The sequence below is a fragment of the Astyanax mexicanus genome, unplaced genomic scaffold (assembly GCF_023375975.1).
Source record: "Astyanax mexicanus isolate ESR-SI-001 unplaced genomic scaffold, AstMex3_surface scaffold_33, whole genome shotgun sequence".
Classification (NCBI taxonomy): domain Eukaryota; kingdom Metazoa; phylum Chordata; class Actinopteri; order Characiformes; family Acestrorhamphidae; genus Astyanax; species Astyanax mexicanus.
Window position 1 is genome coordinate 2,497,187 of NW_026040043.1, and position 20,237 is coordinate 2,517,423.

At 38.5% G+C, this 20,237-nt stretch overlaps 1 protein-coding gene across 1 annotated transcript in view; it reads right to left on the bottom strand.

Annotated features, from left to right (window-relative positions):
• The window catches only part of LOC103029321 (receptor tyrosine-protein kinase erbB-4-like), a 351,238-nt gene that overhangs the window by 122,479 nt on the left and 208,522 nt on the right, over window positions 1-20,237 (bottom strand). The window contains exon 3 of the mRNA XM_049473086.1: window positions 18,270-18,456. Within this exon, the coding sequence (XP_049329043.1) occupies window positions 18,270-18,456 (187 nt within the window). The remainder of the gene's footprint in view (window positions 1-18,269; window positions 18,457-20,237) is intronic.

A 20,237-nucleotide genomic window follows, 5' to 3' on the forward strand; every position in this document is an offset into this window, starting at 1 on the left:
TATGCTTTTTAAACGTGAAGTAAATTTTATTATGCCTCACTGTAATGTCTTATAGAGCATTATGAGTGCTTTATGAGTGTGTTTTAGACAGGTTTTTAAACGTTTAAAAGTAAATGTTATTATGCCTCACTGAAGGCATTTGAAAACACACTTCACTTAAAGCCAGTAAAGAGTAAAGATCGTAATGCTCTATAAGACATCACAGTGAGGCATAGAAAATTTACTTCACATTTAAAAAGCATATGAAAACTCAACTTCACTTAGTCAGTAATGACTGTATATAATGCTTTATAATGTGTTACACATTTTTATAAAAGCCTTATTTGAGAGAAATAATAGCTGCATATTATAATGCATTATACCAACTATGTGTTATAGTGCATTACAACACTACATTGTACAATATTCATATGAACAGATATTATAGGCATTATAAGCCCTTTCTTTATAAACTCTTATACTTGTAGTTTATAATGTGTTATGAATGTTGCTGTAAGTACTTATGCACAATTATACAGGCTTTTTACAGTCATTATAAGGTATTATGCATGTCATATAATGCATTATGAATGCATTTATAATGCATTATGAATACAGCGTTCAAAGGAAGTGTTACCAAAACTTTTAAAGGAGAACTCTGGTGTAAAATGGACTTTTGTTGTAGTAAAACATGATAAAAAGTTCTTACCTTTGATGAATAGCACACCTCCGTTCTCCCACAGCGTTCTGAGATACTATAATTTTAACAGTTTGTCCAACAAACACCCTTCAGACTGGGCGACACGGGGCATAATTTACCCTGATAAATCGCTTTTCACACCTTTATCCAAAGTATCAAAGCAGCTCCACACCTCCTCACTAGAATCTGGAGAGCCCTGACATTTAACACAATGCATTAATAACTTATAAAGTGCACAAGAAGCTTATTAAAAATCTCTTTTTACATCCCATAATGCTAACATAGACTTCCTGGCACCGGCTGCTACGCTATGCGGAGTCTATGTGTATATATGTCTATGACATTATCAGTACAGTAATGGCGGCGCTCTGAGCTGAAGCTAGCATTATTATGGGATGTAAATGTTTTAAGTCATTAATGCCTCGTTTTAAAGTCATGGCTCTCCGGATTCTAACAAGGAGGTGTGGAGCTGCTTCGATACTTTGGATAAAGGTGTAAAAAGTGATTTATCGGGGTAAATTATGCCCCGTGTCTCCCAGTCTGAAGGGTGTTTGGACACATTGTTAAAATTTCTGGATCTCTGAACGCTGTAGGAGAGCGGAGGTGTGCTATTCATCAAACATAAGAACTTTTTATCATGTTTTACTACAACAAAAGTCCATTTTACACCAGAGTTCTCCTTTAAAAGTTTAATTATAGAGCCTGGATAATAGTTCTCCTTTACTGCAGCACATTGAGGTGAGTAATGGTGTTGCCATGCTTCCCTTCTAAGTAAAAACAAAACTGTAATTCTTAAAAAAAAAAAAAAAAAAGATATACACATTTTCCTTTAAAGTTAAACGAGCGCTGGATGTTAATCTGAACAGATTTCTCTCCTAAAAACGTTCCTGTTTGTTTAGGTGAGTAAAGCATTTATTGCGTTTATTTACAGTAAGTGATCTTAGATTTCCTATATTTTTTATTGTAAGCAAGAGTTTTCAGTAGAGTTTCTCCAGCAATTAAGCTAGGAGCAGCAGCATTAGCATTAGCTGCTAACCACATTAGGTGGTTGCTAAGGCATTGCTATGGTATCTGTGGTGGTTGCTATGGTGTTGCTAAGTTGTTGCTAAGGTGTTGCTATGATGTCTGAGGTGGTTGCTACGATGTCGCTAAGCAGTTGCCCGGTGGTTGCTAAGGTGTTCCTAGGGTGCTTGCTATGGTGTTGCTAGGTGGTTGCTAAGTAATGCCAAGTAATGTATTTGCAATCCGCCAAAGTCAGAGCTCACCTGACTCTTAAAAGGAATGGCTAGTGACACTGTGATTGATTTATCTCATGTAATGCCCAAAATTAAGCACATCCATCATTAATTAAAATAATTAGTACATGTTTCTTTTTTGTGTTTCAAGCTGTGCAAGGTGTACTTTTCCCGTCGGTATGATAGCAAAGACACACTGACACACCCTAAAACAACCTGCCTCTGCACGGTTAACGTCTCGCCTATAGATCACTGTAACAGTGACCTCAGTGTTGGATGTTTAGTCTGAGTGAGATTAAATCCAGAGCCTCTCTTGTCAATTTGCTCAACTTTCCTCTCCTCTAAATTGCTGAGTAATTGATGAAGGCTTTTTGTCGCCTCTCTAACAATTTTTTAGAGGTGACACCAGATGCAATCAGGCTGAACCGGGAGCTGTGGATCTAATAATAGAGGCAAATGAAAATGTTTGTGAAGCTCTTCAGAGAGCAGGAGCCTAACGGGGCGTAATTGCAGCTCACTGCTGGATCTGGAGTGGACCGAACCACAAGAGAGGCATTCTATAACACCAATCACAGAGACATTAGTGAAAAAAGAGAGAGAGTGTAAAAATGTAAATAGAAGTGCAGCGTTTCTTACTCTTACTTCTACTTTTATTAGATTGTAGACCCAATATTGATTTTATAAACCTGATAAATGTCATGTTTTATCTGCTCAATTTAATTTATTCATAGACAGATAGATAGATAGATAGATAGATAGATAGATAGATAGATAGATAGATAGATAGATAGATAGATAGATAGATAGATAGATAGATAGATAGATAGATAGACCTTAACCAAAGGTCTGATTTCAGAATCCCAATCAAGCTTCTGGATTCAAAATCTCAACCAAATGTCTAAAATCAGAATCTCAACCAAATTTCAGGTTTCAGAATCTCAATCAGACTTCTGAATTCAGAATCTCAACCACCAAAACTTCTGAATTCAGAATCTCAACCACCAAACTTCTGGATTCAAAATCTCAACCAAACTTCTGATTTCAAAATCTCAACCAAACTTCTGAATTTAAAATCTCAAAAAAACTTCTGCATTCAAAATTTTAACCAAGCTTATAAATTCAAAATTAAAAACCAAATTTATAAATACAAAATTTCAACCAAACTTCTGAATTCAGAATCTCAACCAAACTCCTGGATTTAAAATCTCAACCAAACATTTGAATTCAGAATCTCAACTAAACTTCTGAAATCAAAATCACAACATGAATTCTGAATTTAAAATTCTGAAACTTTTATATTCACATTCATAACCAAACATCTGGATTCAAAATCTCAAACAAACTTCTGAATTCAAAATGTCAACCAAACTTATAAATTCAAAATCTCAACCAAACTCCTGGATTTAAAATCTCAACTCAAATTCTGAATAAAAAATTCTGAAACTTATATATTCAAAATCGTAACCAATCTTCTGAATTCAAAATCTCCTAGGTTTAAAACCTCAAACACCTCCACTAGAATTCTGAGTTCAGAACTTTAACTGAACATATGATATATCGCTGGGTACTGCAGCTGCACTGCTGATGTTTTCAGTATTAATAATTAGAACACAGTTCAGAAGCATCCTTAAACTCAGAATCTTAACTGGATTCAGACCACTAACAATCCTAAATCCGCTCAGCATCGAGAACAGAACTCCTAGTATCTTTATCACACGTTCTGAAGTCCTGAAAATGAGCAGAACTGCAGTCGGCAGTACAGTGACGAACCCAAAATGCCCCTCTGTCAGAATCAGTGTTATTTTACACCAATCTGGTGTTATCTCCAATCTTTACTTTCTGACGGTTTGGTCAGTTTGATCACTGGAGCGAAGAAGGGACTTTTCTAAAGGAAGAAAAGAAGCGAGTGACAGGAATCAGTGGAGGTGCAGTTTTGGGGGGAAAGACAAATCTAAGGCTTTGTCATCTCCAGCATTTCTCATTTTTTGAGAGATATATTCCTGGCTTCTGAGGCTACACCAGTAAGCTCCAGTAATACCGTATTTTTCCTACTATAAGGAGCACTTAAAATCCTTTAATTTTCCCAAAAATCATTGGTGCTCCTTTTGTATGAATTGTACCAGTCAGGTATTAATGAGCAGTAAAGCCACTCCACTGAAGTACAGAGCATTAGCATTAGCCACTATGTGCTAACTCTTAAGCCAGTCAGAGGTGAGTATTATCAGCCTGTAGCCTGCTGCTAACTCCAGCTAGCACTGCTGGAGCAGCATTAGCATTATCCACTAACCACGCTTATCACTAGAGGTTAGCTGCTAATGCTAATGCTCCAGCCTTAGTGCTGGAGAAATCTGTAAATCTAAAGCTTACTGTAAATTAATGGAAGTGCTTTACTCACCCAAATAAACCGTTTTCAGGAGATAAATCTGTGCAGATTAACATCCAACACTCGTTTTACTTTAAAATAAAATGATTTTTCACTTAGCTTAGCTTTACTTAACTTAGATAACCCATTGCCACCCCCCCAGCAGTGGTGAGACCTGCTGAACACCCCTGAAAAATACGGTACTAGTGCACAGTACGCTTTCCCACAGCAGGCACTTTCTCACATTATAGATTAATTTCTGTTTACATCATCCAATCAGATGCCCCCTCAACGCCAACTGGGCGACATGCCCTACTTGGCACACTCAACTGCCAACTGCTATGAATTTGCAATTAGAACCAGTACCAGAGTTCAAAAGAGGACAAATTGTTGGTGCACTTCTAGCTGGAGTATCTGTGACCAAGACAGCAAGTCTTTGTGATGTATCAAGAGCTACGGTATCCAGGGTAATGTCAGCATACCACCAAGAAGAACCAACCACATCCAACAGGATTAACTGTGGACGCTGTAAGAGGAAGCTGTCTGAAAGGGATGTTCGGGTGCTAAACCGGATTGTATTTAAAAAACATAAAACCACGGCTGATCAAAGCACGGCAGAATTCAATGATCACCTTAACTCTCCTGTTTCCACCAGAACTGTCCGTCACCACAATAAATTATTGTGCTCTAAAACCAGGTGTTTCAGTTTCATTTAGTAGTTCTGACTGCATGGAGCAGTATGGAATCATTTCTATTTACATCCTCCGTTTAGACGCCCCCTCAATATCAGATGGGTAAACGCACCTCTTGGCACACTGAACTGGCAACCGTTCTGAATACGCAATTAGAACCTGTCAAAACTGATTCGGCCCAACCGTCTGTGCTCGCCAGTGCCTGGCACAAAGTGACTCCTAAACAAAAATGAACCAGTTTCAGAGATGTCAGATTTAACCAAACTTCTGCTAACGAATAAAGACATCTGCGCCAGCGTCCGCTCTGAGATTCTGCCACAGCAATCCGTAAAAAAGGAAAGAAACTGGGCAAATCCCCAGAGATCAATCAGAACTCCATTAGAGAGCGTTAAGCAGGATTTCACAGGTATTTGACCTCTAATGGTGACAAATTTCAGTGCCCAACACCACATCCATCAAACGCCCAGAGCTAAAGCAGCAAGAGCTCAGCCTGGCTCTGGGCAAAACCAGAGGAAAAAAAAAAAAAAAAAAATATATATATATATATATATATATATATATACCCAGACAGGCAGCCTGGCAAAGCTGAGACAATTTAGAATCTAGAGATCTTTCCAATTCTGCTTTCAGCTTTTTGATTTTTCAAATTGAACTTCTGAACTTTCTCAAAGCCCCAAAAAAACTCCTGGAAAACAAACCTCAAAAAACTTCTCAAACAGAATTTTTGGATTTAAAACGAAATTTCTGGTTTCCTGGACAAAACATCTGAATTTGGAACCTCAAGCAAAACCATTTATATTCGGAAGATCAACCAAACTCTTTGATTCACAACCTCAATCAAACTCCCGGATTCAGAACCTCACCAAACTTCTAAATACACCATCCCAACTAAACTCCTAGATTCGGAACCTCAACAAAACTTACAAATATATAATTCCAATGAACTCCTGGTTTAAAACATCAGCAAAACTTTGGAATTCAGAACCAACCAAATATAACCAAAGTCCTGGATTAAGACTCTCAAACTTCTCATTCCAAAACCTCAACCATGCTGTGGAATTCAGAACCTCAACAAAACTTCAGTTAAACCATAAATGTATCATTTGAGAGCCACAACCAAAATTTTTGAATATATAATCCCAAGCAGACTCATTGATTAAGAACTTTAACCGAATTCCTGGATTCAAAACCTTGACGAAACTTCTGAAATTGGAATCTCAATCAAACGTATTCATTCTGAGCCTCAACACTATTTTTTAATCAAGAATCTGAACCAAATCATAAGACTCAGAAGCTCGACCAAACAACTAATGTAATCTCATCTAAACTCTGAATAAACAGCCCTCAGAGATCTCAGGAGGAGAAGTTCTCGGCTGAGTTTCAGACGTTTCTGAAGCGCTTCAGCATTTCGTGAAGTTGCGTATCGTTCTGCTCTTGCGTTTGAGCTCTTTTTTCCAGCGGGCTGATTATCTTTGAAGTCTTGGGATCAGAAGTTTCGAGCAGTTTGTTATCAATAATTTAATGTGTCCAAGTAAAGCGGGAGGAAAAAAAACAGCGCAGTCGGTAAACAGGAAGTCAGATTTCTCAGGCAGAAAATGTTAGAACTGCTCAGCGATTCAGAGACGGGTTCTCCTCGACAGCGGAACCAAGCTCCGCGGCTGAAGCGTATATGTGGGGATCGATACCGGGGCCTAACTGGCTGCTGGAGGGTCACTCGCACTCGGAGAGTCCAAACACGGGTTCTGGAGCCGACCTCCGGCTCCAACTGGCTCCTGGAGGGTCATTAGTGGATCAGTCAGGGCTGTAAGGACTGGACTCTCTCTGGATTTATAAATCTCAGACTCTGTGGGTATAGACGGCAGTGGACGGACTCTCTGAGGGCTGTATGTGACGGTGCATACCTATGAAGGTGTAGGGGAGACCGGGTATGGTTGTAACATGGGGAGAGTTGTAACACCAACAGTTCCACCAATCAGTGATGAGATAGAAGACAAATGATCATCCCAGTGTTTTCCTATTTCCTTCCTGATCCCACATGATGGTTGTCAAAGCTGGAAAGTGGCACATGCAGATTCTATAAAAAGAAAACACTGATTTTGAGGTAGTAGAACGTACATTTTTGAACCAAGACTATATTTTGTGCAGTACTTATACATATATTGGAGATACAACCATGTGAATTATTCTACATTAAATTGTAGTTTTTCAGTCAAAGTGTGATGCATTTTTCCCCTGCTAATTTTAAACCATTTTGCTAACATACAGTAGCTAGCTAAACAATGGCTTACAGGGGTGGGAGAGAGTTGTACCACATCTTTAAAACGTTTACAGACTTTACAGACAACTAAGAAAACTTTCTTGGTTTTTATTACCTTGTAGAATTCCTAGGCAGTAGAAAAGAAATACAGACATACGTGAATAACTGAATACTAATGTAGGTTTTTTTTTTACAACAGGAAGTGACAGGAAGTGACATCAGCTGGTTCTTGTGAAGATCATGGGAAAACCAAAATTAAGTTCCCTCATTAGTTTTTATGTATATTTGATTTTATTGTAACAATGACTGGGGAGGAGCTCAATCTCAACACTCACTCCTGTTACCTAAATTAATTCTTACATCTTATTAGTTTATTTTTAAAATACAAATTTTGTGACAGGAGTGAGTTCCAGTAACAGGAGTGAGTGCCAGTAACAAAAGTGAGTGCCAGTAACAGGAGTGAGTGCCAGTAACAGGAGTGAGTTCCAGTAACAGGAGTGACTTCTAGTAACAGGAGTGAGTTCCAGTAACAGGAATGAGTTCTAGTAACAGGAGTGAGTTCCAGTAACAGGAGTGAGTTCCAGTAACAGGAGTGAGTTCCAGTAACAGGAGTGAGTGCCACTAACAGGAGTGAGTTCCAGTAACAGGAGTGAGTGCCAGTAACAGGAGTGAGTGCCAGTAACAGGAGTGAGTTCCAGTAACAGGGGTAACTTCTAGTAACAGGAGTGAGTTCCAGTAACAGGAGTGAGTTCTAGTAACAGGAGTAAGTTCCTGTAACAGGAGTCAGTTCCAGTAACAGGAGTGAGTGCCAATAACATGAGTGAGTGCCAGTAACAGGAGTGAGTGCCAGTAACAGGAGTGAGTTCCAATAACAGGAGTGACTTCTAGTAACAGGAGTGAGTTCCAGTAACAGGAGTGAGTGCCAGTAACAGAAGTGAGTGCCAGTAACAGGAGTGAGTGCCAGTAACAGGAGTGAGTTCCAGTAACAGGAGTGAGTGCCAGTAACAGGAGTGAGTGCCAGTAACAGGAGTGAGTTCCAGTAACAGGAGTGAGTGCCAATAACATGAGTGAGTGCCAGTAACAGGAGTGAGTGCCAGTAACAGGAGTGAGTTCCAATAACAGGAGTGACTTCTAGTAACAGGAGTGAGTCCCAGTAACAGGAGTGAGTGCCAGTAACAGGAGTGAGTGCCAGTAACAGGAGTGAGTTCCAGTAACAAAAGTGAGTGCCAGTAACAGGAGTGAGTTCCAGTAACAGGAGTGAGTTCCAGTAACAGGAGTGAGTGCCAGTAACAGAAGTGAGTGCCAGTAACAGGAGTGAGTTCTAGTAACAGGAGTGAGTTCCAGTAACAGGAGTGAGTGCCAGTAACAGAAGTGAGTGCCAGTAACAGGAGTGAGTTCCAGTAACAAAAGTGAGTGCCAGTAACAGGAGTGAGTTCCAGTAACAGGAGTGAGTTCCAGTAACAGGAGTGAGTTCTAGTAGCAGGAGTAAGTTCCTGTAACAGGAGTGAGTTCCAGTAACAGGAGTGAGTGCCAATAACATGAGTGAGTGCCAGTAACAGGAGTGAGTGCCAGTAACAGGGGTGAGTTCCAGTAACAGGGGTGACTTCTAGTAACAGGAGTGAGTTCCAGTAACAGGAGTGAGTTCCAGTAACAGGAGTGAGTTCTAGTAGCAGGAGTAAGTTCCTGTAACAGGAGTGAGTTCCAGTAACAGGAGTGAGTGCCAATAACATGAGTGAGTGCCAGTAACAGGAGTGAGTGCCAGTAACAGGAGTGAGTTCCAATAACAGGAGTGACTTCTAGTAACAGGAGTGAGTTCCAGTAACAGGAGTGAGTTCCAGTAACAGAAGTGAGTTCCAGTAACAGGAGTGAGTGCCAATAACATGAGTGAGTGCCAGTAACAGGAGTGAGTGCCAGTAACAGGAGTGAGTGCCAGTAACAGGAGTGAGTTCCAATAACAGGAGTGACTTCTAGTAACAGGAGTGAGTCCCAGTAACAGGAGTGAGTGCCAGTAACAGGAGTGAGTGCCAGTAACAGGAGTGAGTTCCAGTAACAAAAGTGAGTGCCAGTAACAGGAGTGAGTTCCAGTAACAGGAGTGAGTTCCAGTAACAGGAGTGAGTGCCAGTAACAGAAGTGAGTGCCAGTAACAGGAGTGAGTTCCAGTAACAAAAGTGAGTTCCAGTAACAGGAGTGAGTGCCAGTAACAGGAGTGAGTGCCAGTAACAGGAGTGAGTTCCAATAAAAGGAGTGACTTCTAGTAACAGGAGTGAGTTCCAGTAACAGGAGTGAGTGCCAGTAACAGAAGTGAGTGCCAGTAACAGGAGTGAGTTCCAGTAAAAAAAGTGAGTGCCAGTAACAGGAGTGAGTTCCAGTAACAGGAGTGAGTTCCAGTAACAGGAGTGAGTGCCAGTAACAGGAGTGAGTTCCAGTAACAGGGGTGACTTCTAGTAACAGGAGTGAGTTCCAGTAACAGGAGTGAGTTCCAGTAACAGGAGTGAGTTCTAGTAGCAGGAGTAAGTTCCTGTAACAGGAGTGAGTTCCAGTAACAGGAGTGAGTGGCAATAACATGAGTGAGTGCCAGTAACAGGAGTGAGTGCCAGTAACAGGAGTGAGTTCCAATAACAGGAGTGACTTCTAGTAACAGGAGTGAGTTCCAGTAACAGGAGTGAGTGCCAGTAACAGAAGTGAGTGCCAGTAACAGGAGTGAGTTCCAGTAACAAAAGTGAGTGCCAGTAACAGGAGTGAGTGCCAGTAACAGGAGTGAGTGCCAGGAACAGGAGTGAGTTCCAGTAACAGGAGTGAGTGCCAGTAACAGAAGTGAGTGCCAGTAACAGGACTGAGAAAAATCGAATCATATTTAGCTTAGAAACCTTGTTAAATGATTCAAAGTTAAAAACAACAAAAAAAAAGTTTAATTTGCAAGAGTTACAATAAACAAATGGCGCCCATTTGATGGAATGGCTCTTATATATTTTTATTTACTGAGTAATCCTGAATCTTACACACTGCACACAGTGGCAGGTCTCAGCGGCAGGTCTCAGCGGCAGGTCAATGGCTAATGTGTGTTTCCGACCACACAGCACTATTACCGCTCACCTCTGGGCTGGAGAAGAACCTCCGTCATCTCGTAAGCCTCTTATGAAAGCGATTGATCGCGGCGAGGAGCTCCACAGAGCAGAAATATACAGTAAAACAGCGGCGGCAGGCACAGTGGCAGGCATTATTATCAAAGGAGTGGCGGGTGCAGGCGGCACCAGTGGCAGCTTTCATCTCTTAATGCTCTGTTTCATTATTAGATTAGGAGAAACAGAGAATCAGGGAAGCTGTTAGTAACCCCCCTCCACCCTCCCCAACATCACCACTAAGACCACCACCACCAACAAACCCCGCCCCCAACAACCCCCTCCCCCCCAACCACTGTACTCAACTGGCGCACCATCATCCGCTGTGTAATTTACTTTACTAAGCGCTTGTTCTGATTCTAGACGTCGGGTTGGGTAATTACAGTCAAAATCCATTAGACAGGGTCCAACCTGAACACCACCCACACCACCACCACCACCTCCACCCCCATTCTCTTTCAGCGTCTCTTCCATTAATGGAAGTGTACATTCAGAGGAAATGGTTTTGAAGTACCTTCCTGATTCCGCCTACCGAAACAAACAACGAAGAAAAAAAAGAAAGAACGCTAAAGAAAGGCCAGGTCCCTCTCGCTTCAAAGACCTCGCAATGAAAGCCAACGTTTTCCATTAGACAGATTCTGACTGGAGGCTCATTCCGGCTCGATGAGCTCCAACCCATCGAGATTAGAACCCAGTGCCTTCACGAACTCTTCAGCTCACCGTATTTAGAAACCGGTCTGAAAAATACTAATATGAAATCCAGCGTTGGGTTTGGTCTTTGGTTTGGTTTTTCCTTCATTGGATCTCCATTTTGGTTTGGTTTGGAGTTTTGGTAACAGAATTGAGAAAAATCATCAGCAAAAAACATCTTCAGCTTAGAAACCTTGTAGAAAATTAAATATATCTGTCTGAGATTAACCAGTATGTGTTTCGAATAGTTAAATATATATATATATATGTTTGTTATTAGATTCAGAGTTAAAAAAAGATTTAAAAAAATATATATGTTTAATTTGGACGAGTTACAACAAGCAAATGGGTTCCATTCAGTGAAATGGCCCTCATATATTTTACCCCATCTGAAACATCTGGAACATTCTACTACAACAGGAAGTCACATCTACAACAGGAAATGACATCAGCTGGTTCTTCTGAAGATCATGGGAAGACCAAAAGTTCCCAAGTTCCCTCATTAGTTTTTTTCTGCATATTTGATTTTATTGTAACTCTGACTGAGGAGCTCAATCTCAACACTCACTCCTGTTACCTAAATTAATTCTTACATCTTAATTGTTAATTTTTTAAAATGCACATTTTGGGAAAATCACTAGAATGTGTTCAGTGTCCTCATGCTATTAGCTTAGCCGCCATTTAGCTATTTTATCATATTTTTGCTCATTCTATGCTAAAAACTCAGTCAACAAGACGGTAAAGAAAGGCCAACATTTTCCATTATACAGATTCTCACTGGAGGCTCATTCTGGCTCGATGAGCTCCAACTCCGAGATTAGAACACAGCACCTCACGAACTCTTCAGCTCACCGTATTAAGAAACCGCTCTGAAAAATACTTATATAAAATCTAACGTTGCTCTAGGTCTTGGGTTTTCTTTAATTCTTTATTTGGATCTCCATTAGCTAGCATGGTGTGGTCACCAGTCTTAACCCTTAGATCCCTACAGACGGATTTTACGTCCAAAATCTCACCTTGGGTTCTCAGCTTAATTACTCAGGAATCCCTTCACACATAAACATAATCCATATATGGTTAAAAGGGCGGAGCTTACTCTTTCTAAAAATAGTGATGAATAACATCCCAGTGTGGTAAAGCTAAATCTACAAAAACCCATTGAAAAAAACACCTAAAAAAAGTGAAAAAATCTCCTTCCCCAACCAATATTATTTACCTTTAGTGCTTCAAACATATTTATATGATGTTTCAAACCAAATAATATCAGTAAATAAAGACTCAAAAGTGTCCACAGAAAAAAAGTGTGAAACGACCTGCTTTACTCAAACTAAAGCTAGGTATGATAAGTAGTTATTTTGCACTAAACATTTTTATTTATTTAGACTAAAAACTTTACATTTGTGTATATAGTTTTCTTTGTGTGTCCTGATTAAAATACTGAAAGGTATAGGCTGCCCTGAGTATCAGGTTTTTAGTATCTACATGTATCCTAGAGGTGTGATTATTGATTATCAAGAGAAATAACTCTGCCTGATGCTGTTTCTCCATGTATTTTATAAAGTAGTAATTAATAAGCCATGTAATGAACTATCATCAATATTCTTATGCTTTTAACTCATTAACACTCTAGTTTAACCATTTTTGAAAAGATATCTTAAGTGTGAATATATTTAAAGTCTATACATTCAAATATAAGTAAACCAGATCCAGGAAAATATAACAATTCTGCTTCCTTTTACATTTTTCAACAAAGGGTCTTTTGGAAACCATTAGAAACCTTTGTATCACTTTTTATGAGTGTTGATCAGAATAATTCGGCATAAGTAGAATTTGGTTTGGTATACAAAGAGTCTAGGTTGGTTGATCACGGCCACTGAACCTTCTTTTCAAGCTTTTCTCTTTAGGAAAGCAATAAAACCCTTCGTAGCACTTTTTAAGAGGGTAGAGCAGAGAAATTGAGCACAATTAGAATTTTGTTTGGTCAATAAAAGCCCATAAATTGCATTTTTTAACCAAGTTTATTTTTTGGGAACCATTAGAATCCTTTGTAGCACTTTTCTTCAGGTGTAGACCAGAAGAATTTGGTACAAACCGCAATGTGGTTGGTCAATAAAAGCCCATTAATCACTTTTTTAACCAAGGTTCTTTTGGGAACCAGATAAATGTTGCATAACTAGAGTCTGTGTTGGTTGATCACGGCCACCGAACCTCCGTTTCAGGATTTTCTCTTTAGGGAAGCGATAAAACCCTTTGTAACACTATTTATGAGTGTAGATCAGAAAAATTTGGCATGATTAGTATTTTGGTTGGTGAATAAAAGCCCATAAATCACTTTTTCAATCAAGGTTCTTTTGGGAACCAGATAAATGTTGCATAACTAGAGCCTTGGTTGGTTGATTATGGCCACGAAACCTCTGTTTCAAGCTTATCTCTTTAGGGAACCAATAAAAGCCTTTAAAGAATCCTTCGAAACCTTTGTAACACTTGTTTAGGAGTGTAGATCAGAAGAACTGGTTGGTCAATAAAAGCCCACTAATCACTGTTTTCAACCTAGGTTCTTCTGGGAACCAGATAAATGTTGCACATATAGAGTCTAGGTTGGTTGATTACTGTCACCGAACCTCCGTTTCAAGCTTTTCTCTTTAGGGAAGCAATAAAACCCTTCGTAGCACTTTTTAAGAGTGTAGAGTAGAGACATTCGGCACAACTAGAATTTTGTTTGGTCAATAAAAGCCCATAAATTGCATTTTTTAACCAAGTTTATTTTTTGGGAACCATTAGAAATCTTTGTCTTACTTTTTAAGAGTGTAGACCAGAAGAATTCAGCACAAGTAGAGATTTGGTTGGTCAATTAAAGCTCATAAATCACATTTTCAAACAAGGTTCTTCTGGGAACCAGATAAATGTTGCATTACTAGAGTCTAGGTTGGTTGATCACGGCCACTGAACCTCTGTTTCAAGCTTTTCTCTTTAGGGAAGTGATAGAACCCTTCATAGCACTTTTTAAGAGGGTAGATCAGATGAATTTGGCACGAGCAGTGTCCGAGTTGGTTGGCCTAAAGCCCAGTTAGGGCCACCGAGAGGCCGGCCTTGATTTATTAAGAAGATAAAGCTGCGGATCTTTAATAAACAGGCTTTTTTGCATGACCTTTACTGCAGTGATTTATTCCATACTTTGCAAATCCTTGATTCTGAACCAGCCTTTAGCTACTTGGCATTTACTTCCAAGGCCTCTGTCAATAAGCTTTCTCTATTTCAGAACTCAGAGCCCTGAACAAAGACTTAACAGCGGGTTTAGTTCTGAGGGAATCTGCAGGATGACTGTGTGGAAGGTGTGGAAAACAGCAACTCAAGGAAACCCAGAGTCCGCAGCTGGTACCAGAACCGGAACTGCAGCAGGAAAACGGTAAAGATACGTGAATCAGGCTAAACTGTAAGCAGGGACCCCCCTGACAAAGCCATTTAAACCACTGTAGAAAGAACCTCTACTCTTTTAGGAGGGATTTATTTATATACTATAGAGTTTGGAACATTGCTGTGAGGATTTAATTGCATTAAGCTCTAAGAACTGAGCTTAATGGTTCTACAAACATATTGTGTGTCATAGTGGTCATACAGGTATTATCATAGCATAGAGCAGGGGTCAGCAATTAAGTTTAGCCTTCCATCTATCCATCCATCCATCCATCTATTTATCTGTCTGTCCAACCATCAGTCTATCTATCTATCTATCTATCTATCTATCTATCTATCTATCTATCTATCTATCTATCTATCTATCTATCTATCTATCTATCTATCCATCCATCCATCCATCCATCCATCCATCCATCTATTTATCTGTCTGTCCAACCATCAGTCTATCTATCTATCTATCTATCTATCTATCTATCTATCTATCTATCTATCTATCTATCTATCTATCTATCTATCTATCTATCTATCTATCTATCCATCCATCCATCCATCCATCCATCCATCCAGCCATCCATCTATTTATCCGTCTGTCCAACCATCTATCTATCTATCTATCTATCTATCTATCTATCTATCTATCTATCTATCTATCTATCTATCTATCTATCTATCTATCTATCTATCATCCATCTATTTATCCATCTGTCCAACCATCTATCTATCTATCTATCTATCTATCTATCTATCTATCTATCTATCTATCTATCTATCTATCTATCTATCTATCTATCTATCTATCTATCTATCTATCTATCCGTCTGTCCAACCATCAGTCTATCTATCTATCTATCTATCTATCTATCTATCTATCTATCTATCTATCTATCTATCTATCTATCTATCTATCCATCCATCCATCCATCCACCCTTCCAGCCAGCCATCCATCCATCTATCCATCCATCCAGCCATCCATCTATTTATCCGTCTGTCCAACCATCTATCTATCTATCTATCTATCTATCTATCTATCTATCTATCTATCTATCTATCTATCTATCTATCTATCTATCTATCTATCTATCTATCCGTCAGTTTTTCAGTGTTAGGTTAATGTAAGTGTATGTAGAAGAGGTTTAAGTGAAGTGTTACTCAGTCTTTCTCTTAATCACACATGTATAGTTTGGTTTTCTTGGCCCGGTTGGACACTAGAGAGCATTGTGTATAATTAAAATAATTACAACAATTACAATAACAGCAATCACTGAACTTCCCTGCTCTCCACAGAAGGCAGTTAAACTTTGTTTTGTGGTAATAAATGAGTGTGATGTTGCATCTCGCCTTCCCTCCGAGCCGCCATTTGCATTCTGGGGCTTAATTAGAAAAGCTATTAATTTGCTTTACGGATAAAAAAAAGAAAGAAAAAAAAAAGGAACAGTGCGAGCCGGGGTCAAAAAACGGCATTTAACAGGCGCAGAAATGCCAGGCGAAGCCGGAGCTGGAAACATTTGAAATGCACTTCAGAGGGCTGTAATTATTTCTCCGTCCAAAGTCGAGACGTAACAAGTGGGGCGAAATTATAATTGACTTGCTGGGGCTGATTGAGCCCTGAAACAATCACACTCTCACAACAGACGAGGGGCTGAAGTGAAGGAAACGAGGAAGCGAGGGAGGAAAAAGGAAAAAAAGGGGTTGAAAAGGTCTTCAGATGAATCTCCAGATTCATAAAACATACAAATAAATAAATGTATACATAAATAAACTGCAACTTGGTTGCTGTGGTATCCCAGGTGCTCGCAATGGTATTGCTAAATGATGGGTTGTTGCTATGTGGTTGCTGTAATATCTATGGTGGTTGCTGTGGTGCTCCACAAAGGTTGTTGTGGTTTCCCAAGGAAGTAGTGAAGATGTTGCTAAAAACACTTGCTAGCTGGTTGCTATAGTATCATAGGTGGTTGCTGTGCACTGCGAAAATCTTATTTCAAGGCAATAAGTCATATTGTTATTAGATTGCAATTGCTATTACTAGGTAACACTTTTTCATTTATTATTAGGAATAATTATCTAAACCAGTCTTATTCAGAATTTTCACCTTATTTTAAGTGGTTTAAACTCAAAATAAGCCAAAAAGTCACAGATCAAGCTATATTTATTCTAGTGTCTAAATTTAAGCCAAGAAATTAGTGCATTTTGCTTCATTTATGTCTCATTTTGAGAAGTTTTAATTGCTTATTTTTTCATTAAGATTATTGTATATGCCTCAATTTACATATATTTTGTCTATTTTAGTGTGGTGTTGCAAAATGTATGTTACAGTGAAAGAAAGTAACTGCTACTGTGTCTCAAGTGTTGCCAAGTGGTTGCTGTGGTGCCGCATGTTGATGACTGGGTGTTGCCAGTGCATTTGTGGGGTGCTGAAGCTTAAGTCATTCCTATAGGAAAAATACAATCTGCAAAACTGAGAGAATGCTCTTGATAGAGAGAAAGAGAATATCAAAGAAAGAGGGAAAAGAGAAAGAGAAAAGAGTGAGAAAAGAGAGAGATAGATTGAGTCAAAAGGGGGAGATAAAAGAATAAGAAAAAGAGAGAGAAAAAGAGAGAAATAAAGGAAAGTGATTGAGTCAGAGAGGGAGGAAAAAGAAAGAGAAAAGAGAGAGGAAAAAGAGAGAGAGAGAAAAGGAGAGAGAGAGAGTGGTTGAGTCAGAGCGGAAGACAAAAAAGGGAGAGAGAAAAGGAAGAGAGAAAAGAATGAGATCGATTGAGTCAGAAAGTGAGACAAAAGAGAGAGAGAAAAGAGAGAGAAATTGAGTCAGAGAGGAGGAGAGCGCATAGAGAGTGAGAAAAGAGAGAGAGAAAAGAAACAGAAAAGAGAGCAATTGAGTCAGAGAGAAATATAATAAAGAGAGAGAAAGAGACAGAAAATAGAGATTGAGTCAGACAGAGAGAGAGAGAGAGAAAGGAGAGGAAATAAAAGCGAGAAAAGAGAGAGAGAGAGAAAAGAAAGAGAAAAGAGAGCAATTGAGTCAGAGAGAAATATAATAAAGAGAGAGAAAGAGACAGAAAATAGAGATTGAGTCAGACAGAGAGAGAGAGAGAAAGGAGAGGAAATAAAAGCGAGAAAAGAGAGAGAGAGAGAAAAGAAAGAGAAAAGAGAGAGCAATTGAGTCAGAAAGTGAGAGAAAAGGGTGAGATAAAAGAAACAGAAAAGAGAGCAATTGAGTCAGAGAGTAATATAATAAAGAGAGAGAAAAGAGATAGAAAATATAGATTGAGTCAGAGAGAGAAAGGAAGAGGAAATAAAAGAGAGAAAATAGAGAGAGAGAGAGAGAAAAGAAAGGGAGAGATGGAGGTTTTTTTGTATTGTTTTAACGACACTTTATTGTAACCAAACTTTGTTTAATAATATTTTAAAAGTCAATTTTAGGCCATTTCAGTAATTAAAATCATTTTTTTTAAATAGAAAATCACATCAGCCTATATGTAAATAAATAAATAAATAAATAAATAAATAACACTAAATCATTTCTTACAGTATATTAAAACTGAGGTGCAAAGCAGAGCTCTTCAACAACACCACACTGCCATAAACGTTTTAAAATCAGACATACGTTTAAAGTAATTAAAATCAATTAAAACCCTGGATCTCACAAGTCTAGAGCGGATTCTCACAGTGTTAGCCTGATCAAGAATAAAATTGATCAGCTGACACCTGAATCTCTCTCTCCGCACATATTTAAAACTCAGAATAAAAATCCGAGGTGTAAAAAACACATTAAAAGCCATTAAATCAGAGTATAAAATCTTAAAAACGGAACGTACCGGTGAGGTTCTTGAGGCCGAGCTGCCGGAGGCCGAAGTACCCGTCTCGTCTGTAGTTGAGGAAGATGGCCAGAGCGTATCGACCTTCGTAGAGTTTGGTGCCGCGGATGATTCTCAGATTCTCCAGAGGAAGATAATCAAACTGATTCAGAGCCACCAGAACGTAGCCGGTCACCTCCCGAATCGACTGGAAGAGAAACGCAAATTTAATCAGCTTTTAAAATAGCAAAATGTGCTAATCCTCAATTTACTTCACCTATTTTAATATTCTGGGGCTGGTTACTCTGATAAACTTCTCCTGTTCAACAGAGGTAGCTCTTGGTCTTACTTTCCTGGGGGCGGTCCTGATGAGTGCCAGTTCCCTCATAAACTTGTGGGGGGTCTTTGCAAAGTTTTTCACTGTACACCTGTAACTCTACCTCTTCACTACTTTACTTTAACTGATGCTCTCAAACACTTTATTAAGAGACAAGAAACTCAAGTAATTAACTCTTGATGAGTTCAGCACAGCTGTTAACTGAAAGCCTGAATTCCAGGTGACTCTTCCTCATAAAGCTGACTGAGAAAATCCAGCAGAGATGTTCAAAACTGATAGTTTAAGCAAGAGGAGCTACTATTGAAGTATCTAATATATATATATATATATATATATATATATATTCTGGTTTGTTTAACACTTTTTTAAGCTACAGTGCACAAGAATCATAATTCATTTTAAATCATGTTTATAAATAATCATCATTAGAAAGCCTGTGATTGTTTTAAATGAGTATTTTTTTATGAGTTCATCTTTTTCTTATTATTTTAATTTGCATTTGTTTTATTTTTATTTGTTTATCTATTACTATTTATTTTTTATTCTAATGTTTTTTATTTATTATATGTCCTTAGTTCATTATAGTTAATTTTATCATTTTTAATAATTCGTTTATTATTGCATTTATTATTTACTATTATTATATATTTTTTTTATTTTATATTTTTAAATTCTTTACTTTTTATGTATCAATTTGTATTAATATTTTCATATTTTATTCATACATAATGAAATGTTGATTTAAAATGAGTATTTCTTTCATTTATTATTATTTTCTACTGTTTTGTTCCTTATTATTTCTAATGTTTGATTAAATGTTTTTGTTTTTAATCCCTTTTAATTTGTAAATGTTTGGCAACATTGTAAATGAGGGTCACTTTTAATGTACTCCTGTGTGAGTGAAAATAATGGTCAATTAATTGATTGATTTAATAAATGCTTAATAAATAATTTCATATGTTTTTTCTGCATAATTCGAATGATTTTAGTATTAATCTTCAATGCAGAACATTTTAAAATATTAAAAAACTCTGAAGTTTATTTTCTTTCTACCTGAGATGACGATGCAAGCGTTAATCAGATGAGCTTACAAAAAAAAAAGAAACATTTTAGGATATAATAGTCTGTTAAACACCAACATTCCCCTGTGATACTCTTATCAATCACAGTGACAGCCAATCACAGCTCTAATCCCGGCACCATTAGCGCAGACAGAGAGCAGGTTCGGGCCGGACCCGGCTGGGCTTGTAGTACTGTCACACTGTTCACTGATAGAGCTCTCCGGCTGACTGCTGCCTCAGAAAAAGTGCTTTATTCTGCTGACCTGGCACAACGCCAGCCGTCACCTGCCACTCATCTCAGCAACGGAGTCTAGAAAGAGTGAACCTGAGCTAATCATCACTTCCTGTACAGTAGGAGACTCCGAGGACATGCTGGAGGTGAAGGATGTTGTAGGTGAATGGTGAGAAAGCAGTGAGCTGCTTGCTAGCTTCCATGCTGCAACACCACTTGCTCGCTATTGTGTATGGGCAAGTTAAAGACCAAAACAAACACAGATACCATGATGCACTGCATTAGAGGTGTTATGAGATCTTGTTTCACACAAGAATAACCAGTACAATATTTTTCAACAGGTGTTAAAAGTCTCCTTC